At 47.4% G+C, this 16,545-nt stretch overlaps 1 protein-coding gene across 2 annotated transcripts; it reads right to left on the reverse strand.

The window, feature by feature from the left end:
* Positions 1-51: 51 nt before the first annotated feature.
* Positions 52-12,047, reverse strand: LOC104007227 (putative uncharacterized protein FLJ44672). 2 transcript variants are annotated; one of them, XM_054687557.2, is made up of 5 exons: positions 11,134-12,047; positions 5,487-5,609; positions 4,548-4,738; positions 2,419-2,476; positions 52-2,326 (listed from the first exon to the last, which is right to left on the reverse strand). In XM_054687557.2, exons 4-5 carry the CDS (start codon positions 2,419-2,421, stop codon positions 1,142-1,144), a joined length of 1,188 nt encoding a protein of 395 aa, XP_054543532.1. In that variant the 5' UTR covers positions 2,422-2,476; positions 4,548-4,738; positions 5,487-5,609; positions 11,134-12,047; the 3' UTR covers positions 52-1,141. The 2 variants fall into 2 exon arrangements, with proteins under 2 accessions (XP_054543532.1, XP_016812998.3); XM_016957509.4 differs by lacking the exons at positions 4,548-4,738; positions 5,487-5,609; positions 11,134-12,047 and adding an exon at positions 2,704-4,537.
* Between the last annotated feature and the right edge of the window lie 4,498 nt (positions 12,048-16,545).

Here is a 16,545-nt window from a genome sequence, read left to right on the forward strand (position 1 = left end):
CTTGGTCTGGAGAGGCCAACTGGAGTAAGTTCAGGGCTTGGAGAGGATGCACAAAAGGAAACGCTCAGCCTGGAAAGTGTGCTGTGAGGCATTAGCTTGGCCTACACAGCACTTGGAGGCAGGAGCTGGGCCTGCAGAGGGTGACTTCAGGATGATTTTGGCCTGCAGAAGCCTTTGGGAGGAAGAGCTTGGCCTGGACCGGCTGACTGGAGGAAGTTTTGGGACTGGAGTATGCGTCAAAAAGCAAAAGTTAGGCTAGGAAAGGCCACTTCGCGGCATGATCTTGGCCTACAAAGGCAATTGCGAGGCAGGAGCTGGGCCTGTAGAAGCTGCCAAAAGGCAGGAGCTTGGCCTTAGGAGGCTATGCTCAGGCAAGTGGTGGGCCTGGAGGGTCTACTGTGTGGTAAGAGTCTGGGCCTGTGTAGGCCGACATGAGGCAGGAGCTGAGTTAGGAGAGGCCAACTTTTGGAGAATTTGGGCCTGCAGAGCCTGCCAGGAGGCAAGAGCTGTGCCTGGAGAGTCCGTCTTTTAGCATGAGCTGGGCCTAAAGAGACCACTGTGAGGCAGCAGCTGCCTGGGAGGCAGGCAGATTCGTGGCCTGGGGAGGCCACCGTGAGGCAAATGCTCAGTTTTCAGAGGATGCCGTGAGGCAGGGAGAAACTTGGCTTTCAGTGGCCGCAGTGAGGGAATAGTTTGATTGCTGAGGCTGCCGGGAGGCCGAAGGTGGGCCTGGAAAGCTTTACTTTAAGAACTCTGTGGCCTACAGAGGCTGCCAAGCAGCTCAGCAGGAGTTGGGCCAAAGGAGGTTGTTGTGAGGCAGGAGACGGGCCTGTAGATGCACTGGGAGGATGAGCTCGTCCTGGAGATGCCGAGTTAAGGACATTCTGGGCCTGGACAGGCTGCAAAAGGCAAAAGCTGTGCCTGGAAAAGTCGCCGTGGGGCATGAGCTTGGCCTAAAGAGGCCATTGCAAGGCAGGAGCTGGGCCCGTAGAGGCTGCCGAAAGGCAGGAGCTTCACCTGAGGATGCCACAGTGAGACATCATCTGGGTCTGGAGGGTCCACTGTGGGGCAGAGGCTGGCCTGTAGAGTCTGACAGTAGACAGAAGTTGGGCAAAAGGCTGATTTGAGGAAGTTTTGGGCTTCAAGAGTCAACCAGGAGGCAGGCACTAGGCCTGGAAATGGCCCGACAGTCATGAGTTGGGCCTAAATGGGCCACTGTGAGGGAGGAGCTGTGCCTGTTGAGGCTGCTGGCAGGCAGGCAGAAACTTGGCCTGGGGCAGCCGCCATGAGGCAAGAGCTGGGCCTGGAGAAGCCCCTGGGAGGCAAGAGCAGGGCCTGCAGAGGCTGTTCTCAAGTCAAAGCTGGGCCTGTTCATGCCACCGGGAAGCAGAAGGCGGGCCTGGAGAGTTTGACTTGAGTAAGTTTTGGGCCTACATTGGCCGCTGTGAGCTGGACAGGAACTGGGCCAAAAAAGGCTGTTGTGAGGCAGCAGTTGTGCCTGTAGACTCAGCCCAGAGGAAGAGCTGGGCCTGGAGAAGCCCCCATGAGGCAGAGGTTGGGCCTGTAGATGCTGACAGGAGGCAGGAGCTGGGCCTGGAGAGGTCAACTTGAGGAGATTTTGGGCCTTCATAGGCCACCAGGAGGCAGCAGTTGGGACTAGAGAGGCTGACTTGAGGAAGTTTTGGGCCTGGAGATGACGTCCTGGGACAGGAACTGGGCCTGGAGAGGCCAGCGTGAGGCAAGAGCTGGATGCAGACAGGCCAGTGTGAGGCAAGACCTGGGCCTGTCTAGGCTGCTGGGAGACAGGCAGGAATCTGGCCAGGGAAGGTTGCCATGAGACAAAAGTTGGGCCTGGAAAGGCCCTTGTGAGGCATGAGCTTGGCCTAAAGAGGCCACTGGGTGGCAGGAGCTGGGTGTGTAGAAGCTGCTGAAAGGTTGGGAGCTTGGCTTGGGTGGTCCACAGTGAGGCAGATGCTGGGCCTGAAGAATCTGCTGTGAGGCAGATGTTGGGACTGTAGAGGCTGACGGGAGGCAGAGGCTGGGCCTGGAGAGGCTGCCAAGATGCAGGAGAGCTGGGCCTGGAGAGGTCGACTTGAGAAAGTTCAGGGCCTGGAGAGAAGGCTGGGAGGCAGGAGCTGGGTCTAAAGAGGCCATTGTAACGGTGGAGCTGTGCCTGTGGAGGCTGTTGTGAGGCAGTAGCCTCATCTGTGGAGACTGCCGTGAGGTAGGGTATGGGCCTAAATAGGCCATTTTGAGTCATGAGCTTGGTCTGTCGAGGCTGACTGGAGAAAGTTCTGGGCCTGGAGAGGCTGCCGGGAGGTAGGAGCTGGGCCAAAAGATTTAAGCACATTACATTTATTAGGCACTTTATTTCCATTATTACACTGTAATATATAATAAAATAATTATAGAACTCACCATAATGTAGAATCAGTGGGTGTGTTAAGCTTGTTTTCCTGCAACTGGATGGTCCCACCTGAGCGTGATGGGAGAAAGTGACAGATCAATAGGTATTAGATTCTCATAAGGACAGCACAACCTAGATCCCTCACATGCACGGTTCACAACAGGGTGCGTTCTCCTATGAGAATCTAATGCTGCTGCTGATCTGAGAAGGTGGAGCTCAGGCGGGAATGTGAGCAAAGGGGAGTGGCTGTAAATACAGACAAAGCTTCCCTCACTCCCTCACTCGACACCACTCACCTCCTGCTGTGTGGCTCCTTACGGCTCCATGGCTCAGGGGTTGGGGACCCCTGCTCAAGTGCATCCAAAACGACCCTTCCCACACCAGTCTTCACAGTGGTCAAGTGCAGCAACCACTTAGCTCCCAAGGCATGTGCCTCAGCTGGCATTTCGTCACAATCAACAGTAAGTGGTAGCTTGAGTCATTGTGAGGTCACTTCCTGGAAATCACCAGCATCCCATTTCCCACTGGCAAAGAGCTCAGCACTGCCCCCTGGGAAACCAAACCTATGCCCAAATCCCATCTGTGTGGGTTTATCTCCTGGGACCCTTCCTAACATATTAGTCAGAGTCCAATCAGGAAGCATAAACCGCTCAAAAGTTTAAAGTGGTAAAATTTAATACAGAGAATTATTCATTATAACAGGTGAACAGCATAATGAGAGATTGGCTAGCACAAAGTAAAGAGAACTCTAGAGAATATAGGACTAGCCCAGGCCAGGCATGGTGGCTCATGCCTGAAATTCCAGCAATTTGAGAAGCTAATGCAGAGGACTGCTTAAGGCCAGGAGCTAGAGACCGGTCTGGGCAACACAGTGAGACCCTGTCTCTATCCAAAAAAAGAAAAAAATTAGCTGGGAGTGGTGGTGCACACTTGTAGTCCCAGCTACTCGGAATGCTGAAGTTTGAGCCTGGGAGGTCAAGGCTGCAGTGAGGCATGATTATGCCACTACAGTCCAGCCTGGTGACAGAGCAAGACCCTGTCTCAAAGAACAAAACAACAACAACCATTTACAGACAGAAAAGAAATAGAGCTAATAAGCTAAGGGAAGATGTTGACATGTGACAAGTAAAGTAATATGAGGTCTTTTATCTATTTAAAATAATCAAACAAAAAATGACTTACTAAATTATAATACCCTGTGCTGGCAAAGGTGCAGTGAAATGGGCACTTTCTTATACTATGAGGGGTGTTTAAATTGTGTATAAGCCTTCCAGGGTAAAGCTTGTCAATTTTTTAAAATAATAGAGACAGGGTCTCACCATACTGCCATACTGCCTCCTCCAACTCTTGGCCTCAAGCAATCCTCCTGTCTTAGCCTCCCAAAGTGCTAAGATTATAGCTGGGAGGCACCCAAAACCTTGTCCATTTACATCAAGGGTAAGGAGAATGTCCATTCACCATGACTCACAGTAATCTTACTTCTGGGGAGACAATTCAATCTCAACAAAAGGTCATCTGTACAAACACAGTAAAAATCTGGGGAGTAACTGAAGACAGAGTTGGTAAGTGAAATAAGAAACAGTTATAAGAAAAATTAAACTATGGTATCAATAGGCACCTGGTAAAAGGTCAGTTGATGTTAGCTGCTACTTTTTTGTTGTTCTGAGACAGGGTCTCACTCTGTCACTGAGGCTGGAGTGCAGAGGCCTGATCATGACTCACTGCAGTCTCAGCCTCCCTGGGCTCAAGTGATCCTCCCAGCTCAGCCTCCCAAGTAGCTGGGACTACAGGAACATGCCACCACACACATGAATTAGCCTAGGCTAATTCATGTATTTTTCTGTAGGGATGGTGACTCCCTTTGTTTCCAAGGCCTATCACAAACTCTTGGCCTCAAGCCATCCTCCTGCCTCAGCCTCCCAAAGTGTTGCGATTACCAGTGTGAGCCACCACACCTGGCCAGCTGCTACGTTTATCAATATTATTATTATTCCACTCAATTAAAAATTATTATTTTCAAGGCTATGCAACAGTATGTATCCTACAGCGTAATTGTAAAAACATATACAGTCGTCCCTCAGTATACAGAATTAGTTCCAGCCCCCCATCTCTGCATATACCAAAATCCATGCTTACTCACGTTTCGCTGTCACCCCTCTGGAATCCACATATACGGAAATTCCAAATATTAGTTGGGCATAGTGGCAAGCACCTATAGTCTCAGCCACGTGGGAGGTTGAGATGGGAGGATCGCTTCAGCCTGGAAGGTTGAGGCTGCAGTCAGCTGTGATAGCACTACTACACTCCAGCCTTGGACAACAGAGGGAGACCCTGTCTTAGAAAAAAAAACAAAAAACAAAATAAAACAGGTTAGAAATTGTAATGAGGTCTGTTGGGCAAAATTCCATATAAGCAAAGTATAAATTAATAAAGCAAATGGTAATAAATTAGTACGATTGACTTTCTGGAGTTTCTGACAATAAAAGTAAGGAAAATGCAAAACACAAAGAGAGTAAAAAGAGAAATTAGGAAAGCATTCTACATGTTTAATAGGAAGACACGGGCCATGTTCGTGCAGCGGCAGTATGTCATGATATGACATACCTTGGAGAGAAGTTAACAGATGAGGAAGTTGATAAAAATGATCAGAGAAGCAAAATACTGGTAGCGACACTCAAGTAAACCACGAAATTTCCATAACTTATGTCAGCAAAGTGGGAATATTGTACAGTGTGTGTTGAAGTTCCTATACAACATTGTTTATCTGCCTTTTGTTTGTTTGTAAGGAATGTATATACTAAAAGTTCTTCTTGCTGTCAAAAGAGTGTGTGAATAAGTCATTGTAACTTATTCTTCTGTTTTTCTTTTATCTTCCTGCCATCATCCCACAGCCTTACTTTAGAAATTTTTTTTTTAGAAAATTGAACAAGTGCTCCTTGTGGTGGCACATACCTCTAGGATGGGAGGCAGGGGTGGAAGGGTCACTTGAGGCCATGAGTTTGACACCAGCCTGGCCAACAAAGTAAGACCCCATGTCTATAAAACAATTTAAAAATTAGCCAAGTATCGTCATGTATACCTACAGTCCCAGCTACTCAGGAGGCTCAGGTAGGAGGATCCTTAGCCCAGGAGTTCAAGGCTGCAGTGAGCTGTGATAGCACTACTGTACTCAAGCCTGGGCGACAGGGTGAGACCCCATCTCCTAAAATAAAAAACAAAGAAAAAAAATAGTTCAAGTAGCAAGTTGTATGTGGCTTACTCTGAATATTTCTAAACTAGAAATTCTCAATCTTTTGGGGTCTAACGTCCCTTTACATTTTTTAACTTTATTGAAGATCTCTAGGACTATTTCTTTCTGTAAATAATTATATTAAAACTAGAAAGACAAAAATTTTTAAATATTATTTATTACATATTAATAAAGCCATTACATGTTGATATAATACAAGATTTTAAAAATATTTAATATTCATCACATATTAATAATAAAACCATTACATGTTGATATAATACTTTTGTTTTTTTCTTTGAGACAAAGTCTTGTTCTTTTGCCCAGGCTGGAGTGAAGTGGCGCAATCTCAGCTCATTGCAACCTCCGTCCCGCAGGTTCAAGCGATTCTCCAACCTCAGCCTCCCAGGTAGCTGGGATTACAGGCGCCCACTACCATGTCCGGCTAATTATTGTATTTTCTTAGAATTCAAGACCAGAGAAAGCTGGTCTTGAATTCTTGACCTCAGGTGACCCACCCGCCTGGGTCTCCCTAAGTGCTGGGATTACAGGTGTGAGCCACCATGCCCACCCCGATTAATATATGTTTTAAAACACTGATTAGTCAGACAACGACACCGGGCAGGGGTCTCCTCATTCCCAGAGACGCAAACCCCACTGCACGGCTGAGGGGTTGCAAGGGCTGCAGAGCCAAAAGACTCTGACTTGAGATGTCATTATTTTACTTGTATTTTTATTTGTATTGTGAGGCAGGTCCTGCTCTGCCACCCAGACTGGAGTGCAGCTGTGCACTTACAGCTCACTGCAGCCTCGACTTCCTGGGCTCAAGCCATCTTCCTGCCTCAGCTCCCCAGCAGCTGGTAGTACAGTTGAGTGCCACCATGCCTGGTTATTTTTTAAATTTTTTTGTAGAGTGAGGGGTCTTGCTATGTTGCCCAAGCTGGCCTCAAACTCCTGACCTCAAGAGATCTGCCCACTTCAGCCTCTTGAGTAGCTGAAACTACAAATACACATCACCATGCCTAGCTACGTTTATTTCATTTTGAAAAATATTTTTGTAAAGAGCAGATCTTGCTGTGTTGTCCAGGCTGGTCTTGAACACCTGCCCTTAAAAGATACTCCCACCTCTGCTTATCAAACAGCTGGGACTACAGGCATGAGCCACTGCAATGAGCCTGAAGAGATTTCTTTAATCTAGCATCCCATACTTGGTAGGATTGGGAAAGGCAGTAGTGTTTTTTAAAATTACTTAATAATTTCAGTAACAATCAAACTCAACCTTGACCCCTGCCTTCTCTCACACCCCATATCCAGTCTGTCAGGAAATCCTGTTGACTGTCTTCGACATGTACTAAAGATCCCCACCCAGTAACTCCCTGGCCTCCTCCCCTACTTCTCCCCTCTGACCATCTCTCAACACCACCATGGCCCTGGTCAGGACAACCATCATCTCCTGCCTGGATGTTGCCAAAGCTTGGCCCCCATGCTTCTACCCACATCTTCCCACAGTCTTTCTCAACTCAGCAGCCAGAGAACACTTTTAAAATGGGAGACAGATCATGTCGCCTCTCTGCTCAGAACCTTCCCGCAGTTCCCATCTGAGTCAGAGTAAAAGCCAAAGCCCCAGCAATAACCTCCCAGGGCTTATGTGATCTGTACTGATCCCCACCCAGCAACTCCCTGGCCCCCTCCCCTAATTCTCTCCCTCTCTCCGTCTGCTCCATGGGCCTCCTTCCAGAGCCTCAGACACACCTCAGACACTTTATTCTATTGTTTCTGCCTACGAGCCTCTTCCCTCAGCACCTTGGCCAGCTCCTTCCCCTCCTTCAAGTCTTTACTCAATTTTCACTTAGGAGGCCACCCCTGACCATTCTATTTAACATTGCCATCTGTCCCCATGCCCACCATGCTCATTTCTTCTTTCTTTACTTTCTTCTTTCTTTTTTTCAAGATCTCACTGTCACCAAGGCTGGAGTGCAGTGGTGCAATCACAGCTCACTGCAACCTCAAATTTCCAGGCTCAAGCGATCCTCCCACCTCAGTCTCCTGAGTAGCTGGGACTCCAGGTTCACGCCATCATGCCTGGCTAAATTTTTTAGTATTTTATTTTATTTTATTTTGAGACAGAGTTTCACTCTTCTTGCCCAGGATGTAGTGTAATGGTGCGATCCCGGCTCACTGCAAACTCCACCTCCCAGATTCAAGTGATTCTCCTGCCTCAGCCTTCCAAGTAGCTGGGATTACAGGTGCATGCCACCACGCCCAGCTAATTTTTGTATTTTTAGTAGAGCCGGGGTTTCGCAATGTTGGCCAGGCTGGTCTCGAACTCCTGACCTCAGGTAATCTGCCCGCTTCAGCCTCCCAAAGTGCTGGAATTACAGGCGTGAGCCACCATGCCTGGCCAGTTTTTTCATTTTTTGTAGAGACAAGGTCTTACTATGTTGCCCAGACTGGTCTTAAACTCCTGGCCTCAAGTGATCCTCCTGCCTAAATTCCTAAAGTGCTGGGATTACCGGCATGAGCCATCATGACTGGCTTCATGTTCATTTCTTCTTGCTGCTGCAACATAGTTTGCAGTTTCCTACATTTAGTGGCTTAAAACACCACAAATCTACCATCTTACAGTTCTAGGGGCCAGAAACCCAAACTAGGTCCATTAAGCTAAAGTCAAGGTGTCAGCAGGGCTGCATTCCTTCTGGAGACTCTAAAGTGTTCCCTTGGCTTTTCTAGCTTCTAGAAGCCACCCCCATTCCTTGGATCATGGCCCCTGACTCCATCTTCAAAGCCAGAAGTGAAGCATCTTCAAATCTCCCTCTCTTACCTCTGCTTTCATCACCACATCTCCTGCTCCAATTCTGAATCTCCTACTCTCTTTCTTTTATAAAGACCCTTGTGACTGCTGAGCATGGGGGCTCCCACTCAGAAGCCCAACACTTTGGGAGGTCAAGGCAGGAGGAACACTTGAGGCCCGAAGTTTGAAACTAGCATGAACAACATAGTGAGACCCCCACCTCCAGAAAAAAATAAAAATAAATATTAGCCCAACATGGTGGTATGCGCCTGTAGTCCCAGCTACTTGAGAGGCTGAGGTGAGACAATCGATTTAGCCCAGGAGTTTGAGATCAGCCTGGACAACATAACTAAATCTCATCTCTACAAGGATGAGGTGGGAGGATCACTTGAGCCCAGGAATTTGTGGCCAGCCTGGGCAACAAAAGACGACCCCATCTGGCCAACATGGTGAAACTCCGACTCTACAAAAATGAGCTGGGCATGGGTGACATGCATGTGTAGTCCTAGCTACTTGGGAGGTTGAGATGGGAGGATCGCTTGATCTCAGAAGGCCAAAGCTATAGTGAGCTGTGATACCATCACTGCACTCCAGCCTGGATGACACAGGGAGATTCTGTCTCAAAAAAAAGAAAAGAAATATATATTTCATCTCTGTCCCTGGTTCCTGGCACAGAGCTTCTAAAGCTCTTACAAAGACCTCAGTGATAGATGTGACAGGAACATCTTTTGTTTTAATATTTTGTTGTTGAGATGACTGGGTGACTGCAAGCTCCTAGATTTCTTCAGGAGGAGGGCTGATTGCCAATGGAAGCAACCACATGATTAGACGCTTGGAACTTTCAGCCTCATGCACTGAACTCCAGGAGGAAGAGGGGCTGGAGACTGCCTTAATCACCAACAGCCAAAGATTTTATCAATCAGGCTTGCATAATAAAGCCTCCATAAACACCCTGAACAGGGTTTGCAGAGCTTCTGGGGTTGCTGAACACAGGAGATGCTGGGAGGGTGGCATGTTCAACAGAGGGCATGGGAGCTCTGTGCCCCTCCTAACTTACCTTGCCCTGGGCATCTTTCTTTTTTTTTGAGATAGGGTCTGGCTCTTTAGTCCAAGCTAGAGTGGAGTGGCACAATCTCAGCTCACTGTAACCTAAGCCTCCCCAGTCCCCAGCTCAAGGTGTCCTCTCACCTCAGCATCCCTAGTAGTTGAAACTCTAGGTGCACACCACCACACCCGGTTATTATTATTTTTTTATTTTTTGTAGAGACAGGTTTTCACCATGTTGCCCAGGCTGGTCTCAAACTCCTCAGTTTAAGCGATGCTCCCACCTCGGCCTCCCAAAGTTCTGAGATTACAGGCGTGAGCCACTGCATCCAGCATGTACGTCTCTTTCATTGGCTGTTTCTGAAATGTATCTTTTGAAATGAACTGGCCAGATGCAGTGGCTCACATCTGTAATCCTAGCACTTTAAGAGGCAGAAGTGGAAGGATCATTTGAGACCAGGAATTTGTGGCCAGCCTGGGCAACACAACAAGACCCCATCTAAACAAAAAATAAATTAGCCAGATGTGGTGGTGCAGGCATGTAGTCTCAGCTACTAGGGAGGATGAGGTGGGAGAACCACTGGAGCCCAGGCAGTCAAGCCTGCAGTGAGCTATGACTGCACCATTGCACACCAGCCTGGGCAAAAAAATAAGACCCTCTCTCTCAGAAAAAAAGAAAAGAAACTGTTTTTCTGAGTTCTGTAAACTGTTCTAGCAAATAATTAAACCCAAGAATGGAGTTATGGGAACCCCCGATTTGTAACAGGTTGGTCAAAAGTACAGGTGACAACCTAGGACTTGCCATTGGCATCTGAAGTGAGGATGGTCTCGTGGGACTGAGCCCCTAACTTGTGGGGTCTGTGCTAACTCCAGGCAGTGTCAGAATAAAATCATGGGATACCCAGTTAATATCCAGAGCACTGGAGAATTTGGTGTAGAAACTCCATACATACATTCAGTCGGAAGTGTGTGAGCAGAGACAGACACGGGCTTTTCTTTCACCTGTCTACCTGCTTAACTGCATAGGAGAGGCAATACGTGGTGCTCATGAACAAAGCAAGCATTAAAGTCAGACCAGACCCAACATTCGACTCAGTCTTAATATCCAGGTGAGCTTGGGCACATCACTCATTATTGCTAAGTCTTCATCACTTCATTCGTAAAATGGGGATAACTGTGGCACCTACCTGTGATTCTGTGAGAATTAATGAAATATTATGCTTGGTGTTATTGTGATCATTATACCTATTCCAAACTATTTGACAAGGACAGTGATGGATGACAACATCAAAAAATTAGAAACTGTAGTGAGATCTCTCAGGAAAAATTCCATACAAGCAAATTACTGTCTCCACAAAGCATTCCTGCCACACTTAATTCACCATTCCCTGAACAAGATGTGCCATCTTCATTGTCCAGGTCTGTGCAGTGCTGGTTTCCCCGCCTGCACAGCTCACTCCATCCCATTCCAGCCCATTCCCCATTCCTCCACCTCCCCCTTCCCTCCCCACTCTCATACAACTCTTCCTCATCTTTCAGGACTTAGCTTCAATGTCACCTTAACTGGAAACTTCTTTCAGCCTCCAAAAGAGCTTCCCATTGCATTTGATGCATGCACTATTATTTGATCATTTTTGAGTTATAGTCCAAGTCTTTTTGTACCTGAATAACATGTTACCCAGTCAGTCTCTTTTCCTGGATTCAGAAGTCTTTCATGGTAGATCCAGCTGGAGGTGACAAATACATTCTTTTGAAATAAAGGGATGACACAAACAGACATAAGTTCTTAAACGTCTTAAATGGTATGTGAAAATTAAACAAAATTCAAAGACTTGTGGGAACACTTGGAAAGTTACTGGGAATGTCATAAAGGGTTAATTTGTATTTTATTTTTTGAGACATTATTTTTATTTGATTTTTTTATTTTCTGTCACCTAGGCTGGAGTGCAGTGGTGCAATCAGGGCTCACTGCAGCCTCGACCACCTGGGCTCAAGTAATCTCACTTAATTTTTATTTGGTTTAAGAAACAGTCTTGGTTGAGGGTGGTGGCTTATGCCTGTAATCTCAGCACTTTGGGAGGCTGAGAGAGGTATATTACTTGAGGCCAGGAGTTTGAGATCAGTCTGGGCAATATATTAAGACCTTGTCTCTACCAAAAAACAGAGTGAATGTGTGGAAGACAATTTTTCCACAGACTGGGAGTGGAGGGAATAATTTCAGGATGATTCAAGTGCATTACAAATATTGTGCACTTTATTTCCATTACTATTATGTTGTAATATATAATGAAGTAATTCTACAACTCACTATAATGTAGAATCAGTGGGATCTCTGAGCTTGTTTTCCTGCAACTAGACTGTCCATCTGGGGTGATGAGAGACAGTGACAGAACATCAGGCATCAGATTCTCGTAAGGAGCGCACAACCTAGATCCCTCGCATGCACACTTCACGACAGGGTTCGTGCTCCTATGAGAATCTAATGCTGCTGCTGATCTGACAGGATGTGGAGCTCAGGTGGTCATGCAAGCGATGGGAGGGGCTAGAAATACAGATGAAGTTTCCCTTCACTCGCCTGCTGCTCACCTCTGGCTCTGTGGCCCTGTGGTTGGAGACTGCTGCTCAAGTGCATTCGAAAGGATCCATCCCATGCCATTCTTCAGTCATCTTTACTGCTACAGTGGTCAACTGTAGCACCCCTAAGCTTGCAGGGCATATGCTTCACCTGGTATTTCTTTTTTTTTTTTGAGACGGAGTCTCACTCTGTTGCCCAGGCTGGAGGGCAGTGACAGGATCTCGGCTCGCTGCAAGCTCCACCTCCCAGGCTCCCACCTTTCTCCTGCCTCAGCCTCCCGAGTAGCTGGGACTATAGGTGCCCGCCACCATGCCCAGCTAATTTTGTGTATTTTTAGTAGAGACGGGGTTTCACCGAGCCAGGATGGTCTCGATCTTCTGACCTAGTGATCCGCCCGCCTTGGCCTCCCAAAGTGCTGGGATTACAGGCTGCCGCACCCGGCCTTCACCTGGTATTTCATCACAATCAACAGTAAGTGGTAGCTTGAGTCATTGTGAGGTCACTTCCTGGAAATCACCAGCAACCCATATCCCATTAGCAAGGAGCTCAGCACTGCTCCTTGGATAACCAAACCTATTCCCAAATCCCATCTGTGTGGGTCTCTCTCCTGGTACCCTTCCTACCATCAATTCTGTATTTGTAGGAGTCCAATCAGGAGACACAAACCACTCAAAAGTTTAAACTAGAATGAGCAAGGTGGCTCACACCTGTAATCCCAGCACTTTGGGAGGCCAAGGTGGGTGAATTGCTTTGAGCTCAGGAGTTTGAGACCAGTCTGGGAAACATGGCAAAACCCCATCTCTACAAAAAACACAGAAATTAGCTCGGTGTGGCGGCACTTACCTGTAATCCCAGCTACTCGGGAGGCTAAGTCAGAAGAATTGCTTGAGCCTGGCAGGTGGAGGCTGCAGTGAGCAGAGGTTGTGTCACTGTACTCCAGCCTAAGTGACAGCGTGAGACCTGGTATCAAAAAGAAAAAATATATATATATGTAAATTTAATATAGAAAGTATTAATTTTGGCCAGGCACCATGGCTCATGCCTGTAATCCCAGCACCTTGGGAGGCCAAGGCAGGCGGATCACCTGAGGTCAGGAATTCAAGACCAGCCTGACCAACATGGAGAAACCCCATCTCTACTAAAAATACAAAATTAGCTGGGCATGGTGGCACATGCCTGTAATCCCAGCTACTCGGGAGGCTGAGGCAGGAGAATTGCTTGAACCTGGAAGGCGGAGGTTGCAGTGAGCCAAGATAGCGCCACTGCACTCCAGCCTGGGCAATCCAGCCTGGGCAACAAGAGTGAAACTCCATCTCAAAAAAAAAAAAGTATTAATTTTAGCAGAGGATCAGCATAACGAGGGACACACTAGCACAAAGTAAAGACAACTCTAGAGAATACAGAACTAGCAGAGGCCAGGCACTCTGGCTCATGCCTGTAATCCCAGCAATCTGGGAAGCCTAGGCAGGAGGATCACTTGAGGCCAGGAGTTGGAGACCTGTCAGCGCAACACAGTGAGACTGTATGTCTACCAAAAAAAAAGAAAAATATTAGCCAGGCGTGGTGGTGGTGCACACCTGTAATTCCAGCTACTTGGGAGTCTGGGGTGGGAGGATCCCTTGAGGCTGGGAAGTCTACACTACAGTGAGCCAAGATCATGCCACTGCACTCCAGCCTGGGCGACAGAGTGAGACCCTGTCTTAGAAAGAAAAAGAAAAGAAAGTGTTAATCCCCCTAAGGGAATCTCTTCTCCTGCCCTCTCTGGAACCTCACTTGTCAGTTCTTCCTCCCACTTTCCTGTATCTTTAACCTATCCCCTACTTTTAGCGCCTTCCCACCATCATTTAAATTACTCAAACTTCTTCTGTTTTAAAAACCTCTCCCTCAACTCAGTGAGAGGTCTCCTGCACACCCACTGAGCCATCTGCTCCCCCTGGTGCCTTCTCTACAGAAGCCTGAGCCATGTCTCTAATGCATGAATCTCATCATGTTACTCCCCCATTTACATCGCTTCTCCTTGCCTCGGGGATTAAGTCCAAACTCCTTAACAGCCCCCGCTCTGCCCTGCCTTGCAAGGCAGCCTCACTGCTTGCCCCTCTCCATTTCACCTGCTATGGAGTCCAGCTGAGCCTCATCTGCCCCTTGAATGCACACTCTATCTCCTCTGGGAGTCTCTGAAGTGGGTGATATCCTGTGCTTATAATACGCTTCCCCTTAAACCTCTACTCTCTTCCTGGCTAGCTTTGGCTCCTCTGTCACTTGTCCGCTTTGGCATCACCTCCTCATGGAAGACTTCCTTGACTCCCCAGATTCTCAGGAGCATGGCAGGTGAGGTGCTCCTCCCATGAATGGATGGAGATTACAGAGTGTGTGTTATTCATGCTTAATTCACCAGTGCTTAGCTCAGTACCTGGCACAAGTTACTGTGGTGGACAAAGTAATAACCCCCCACCCTGCCAACTAATTGCTCATGTCCTCTGTTACACAGCACAATTACATAGGAAGGGGGAATTAAGAGTGCAGATAAAATTAATGTTGCTCATCAGCTGACCTTAAAACAAGATTATCCTGGAGTATCTAGGAGAGCCCATGTAATTACAAGCATTCTTTAAAAGTGGAAGAGGGAGGTAGAAGGTTAAGAACCAGAGACAGTGGGCACAATGACTCATGCCTGTAATACCAATACTTTGGGAGGCCAAGGCAGGAAAATCCCTTGAGTGCAGGAGTTCAAGGTCAGCCATGGCAACATAGTGTGGCCCCATCTCTACAAAAAAATAAAAACAAAATTCACTGAGTGTCATGGTGCTTACCAGCTACTGGGAAGGCTATCGTGGTAGGATTGCTTGAGCCTGGGAGTTTGAGGCTACAGTGAGCCATGATTGGACCACTGAACTCCATCCTGAGTGACAGGGCAAGGTCCTGTTTCTAAAGAAAAAAAGGACATTGGAATCAGGGTCCCCTCCATCCTAAGGTGGCTACAAGGCATCTCTCTCTGCAAATGAGTAAACATCATCCTCCAACTCCTCACAGAGTGGAGCAGCAGGAAAACTCCCTCACCTCATTTCTGTGCTGCTTGGGAGGCCTGGACAGCCCAATAACCAGCTCCTTGCTGATGAAGCAATCGGGAAATGGCTTGAGTTGAGCTAAGGAGAATTTGGATCATTCTTCTGGTTCTCAATAGGCAGGGTAGGGGCCAGGCATGGTGGCTCATACGTGTAATCCTTGCATTTTTGGAAGCCAAGGTGAGAGGATCACTTGAGGCCAGGAGCTCAAGACCAGCCTGGGCAACATAGCGAGACCCAGGTGGCATGCACCTGTGGTCCCCACTACTTGGTAGAATGAGGTGGGAGGGTTGATCACTTGATCCCAGGAGTTTCAGGCTGCAGTGAGCCATAATCACACCACTGCACTCTAGCCTGGGTGACAGAGCCAGACCATGTCTCAAAAAGTAAAAAAATAAAATAAATAAATAAATAAATAAAATACAGAGAGAGACTATAGGCAGCCACCACCACATCTGGCTAATTTTTAAATATTCTGTAGAGACGAGGTCTTGCTAGGTTGCCCAGGCTGGTCTAAAACTCCTGGCATCAGGCCAGGCGTGGTGGCTCATGCCTGCAATCCCAGCACTTTGGGAGGCCAAGGCAGGCAAATCACCCGAGGTCAGGAGTTCCAGACTAGCCTGGCCAACGTGGCGAAACCCCATCTCTACTAAAAATACAAAAATTGGCCAGGCAGTAGTGGCATGGGCCTGTAATCCCAGGTACTCGGGAGGTTGAGGCAGGAGAACCACTTGAACCTGGGAGGCGGAGGTTGCAGTGAGCCAAGATCGCGTCACTGCATGCATTCCACCCAGGGTGACAAAGTGAGACTGCCTCAAAACAAACAAACAACAAACAAACAAAGAAACAAAAAAACTCCTGGCATCAAAAGATCTTCCTATCTCACCCTCCCACCCTCCCAATGCCCTGGGATTATATTTTTTGTTTACTATAATTGAAGACACTTGTTCTTATACTGCTTTAAGATATAAAGAAAAAAAAAACAGATAATAACAAATGTTGGTGAAGGCTGGGCACAGTGGCTTAGCCTGTAATTCCAGAACTTTGGGAGGCTGAGGTGGGCAGATCACTTGAGGCCAGGAGTAAGAGACCAGCCTGGGCAACATGGTAAAACCCCATCACTACAAAAAAAATATAAAAATTAGCCAGGCATGGTGGCATGCACCTGTAATTATCAGCTACTCAGGAGGCTGAGATGAGAAAATCACTTGTGCCTGGGAGGTCAAGGCTCCAGTGAACTGTGATGGCGTCACTGTGCTGCAGCCTGAGAGACAGAGCAAGCCCCTGCCTAGAAAAAAAAAAAAAAAAAAAAAAAAAGTCAGCGAAGATGTGGAAGAATTGGAACCCACATACATTACTGGTGGGAACATAAAATCGTGTAACCACGCTTTTCTTGTCATTTTAATTGGATTTTTTTTAATCAATACAGGGTCTTGC

This window comes from Pan troglodytes, chromosome 6 (genome assembly GCF_028858775.2).
Source record: "Pan troglodytes isolate AG18354 chromosome 6, NHGRI_mPanTro3-v2.0_pri, whole genome shotgun sequence".
NCBI lineage: Eukaryota > Metazoa > Chordata > Mammalia > Primates > Hominidae > Pan > Pan troglodytes.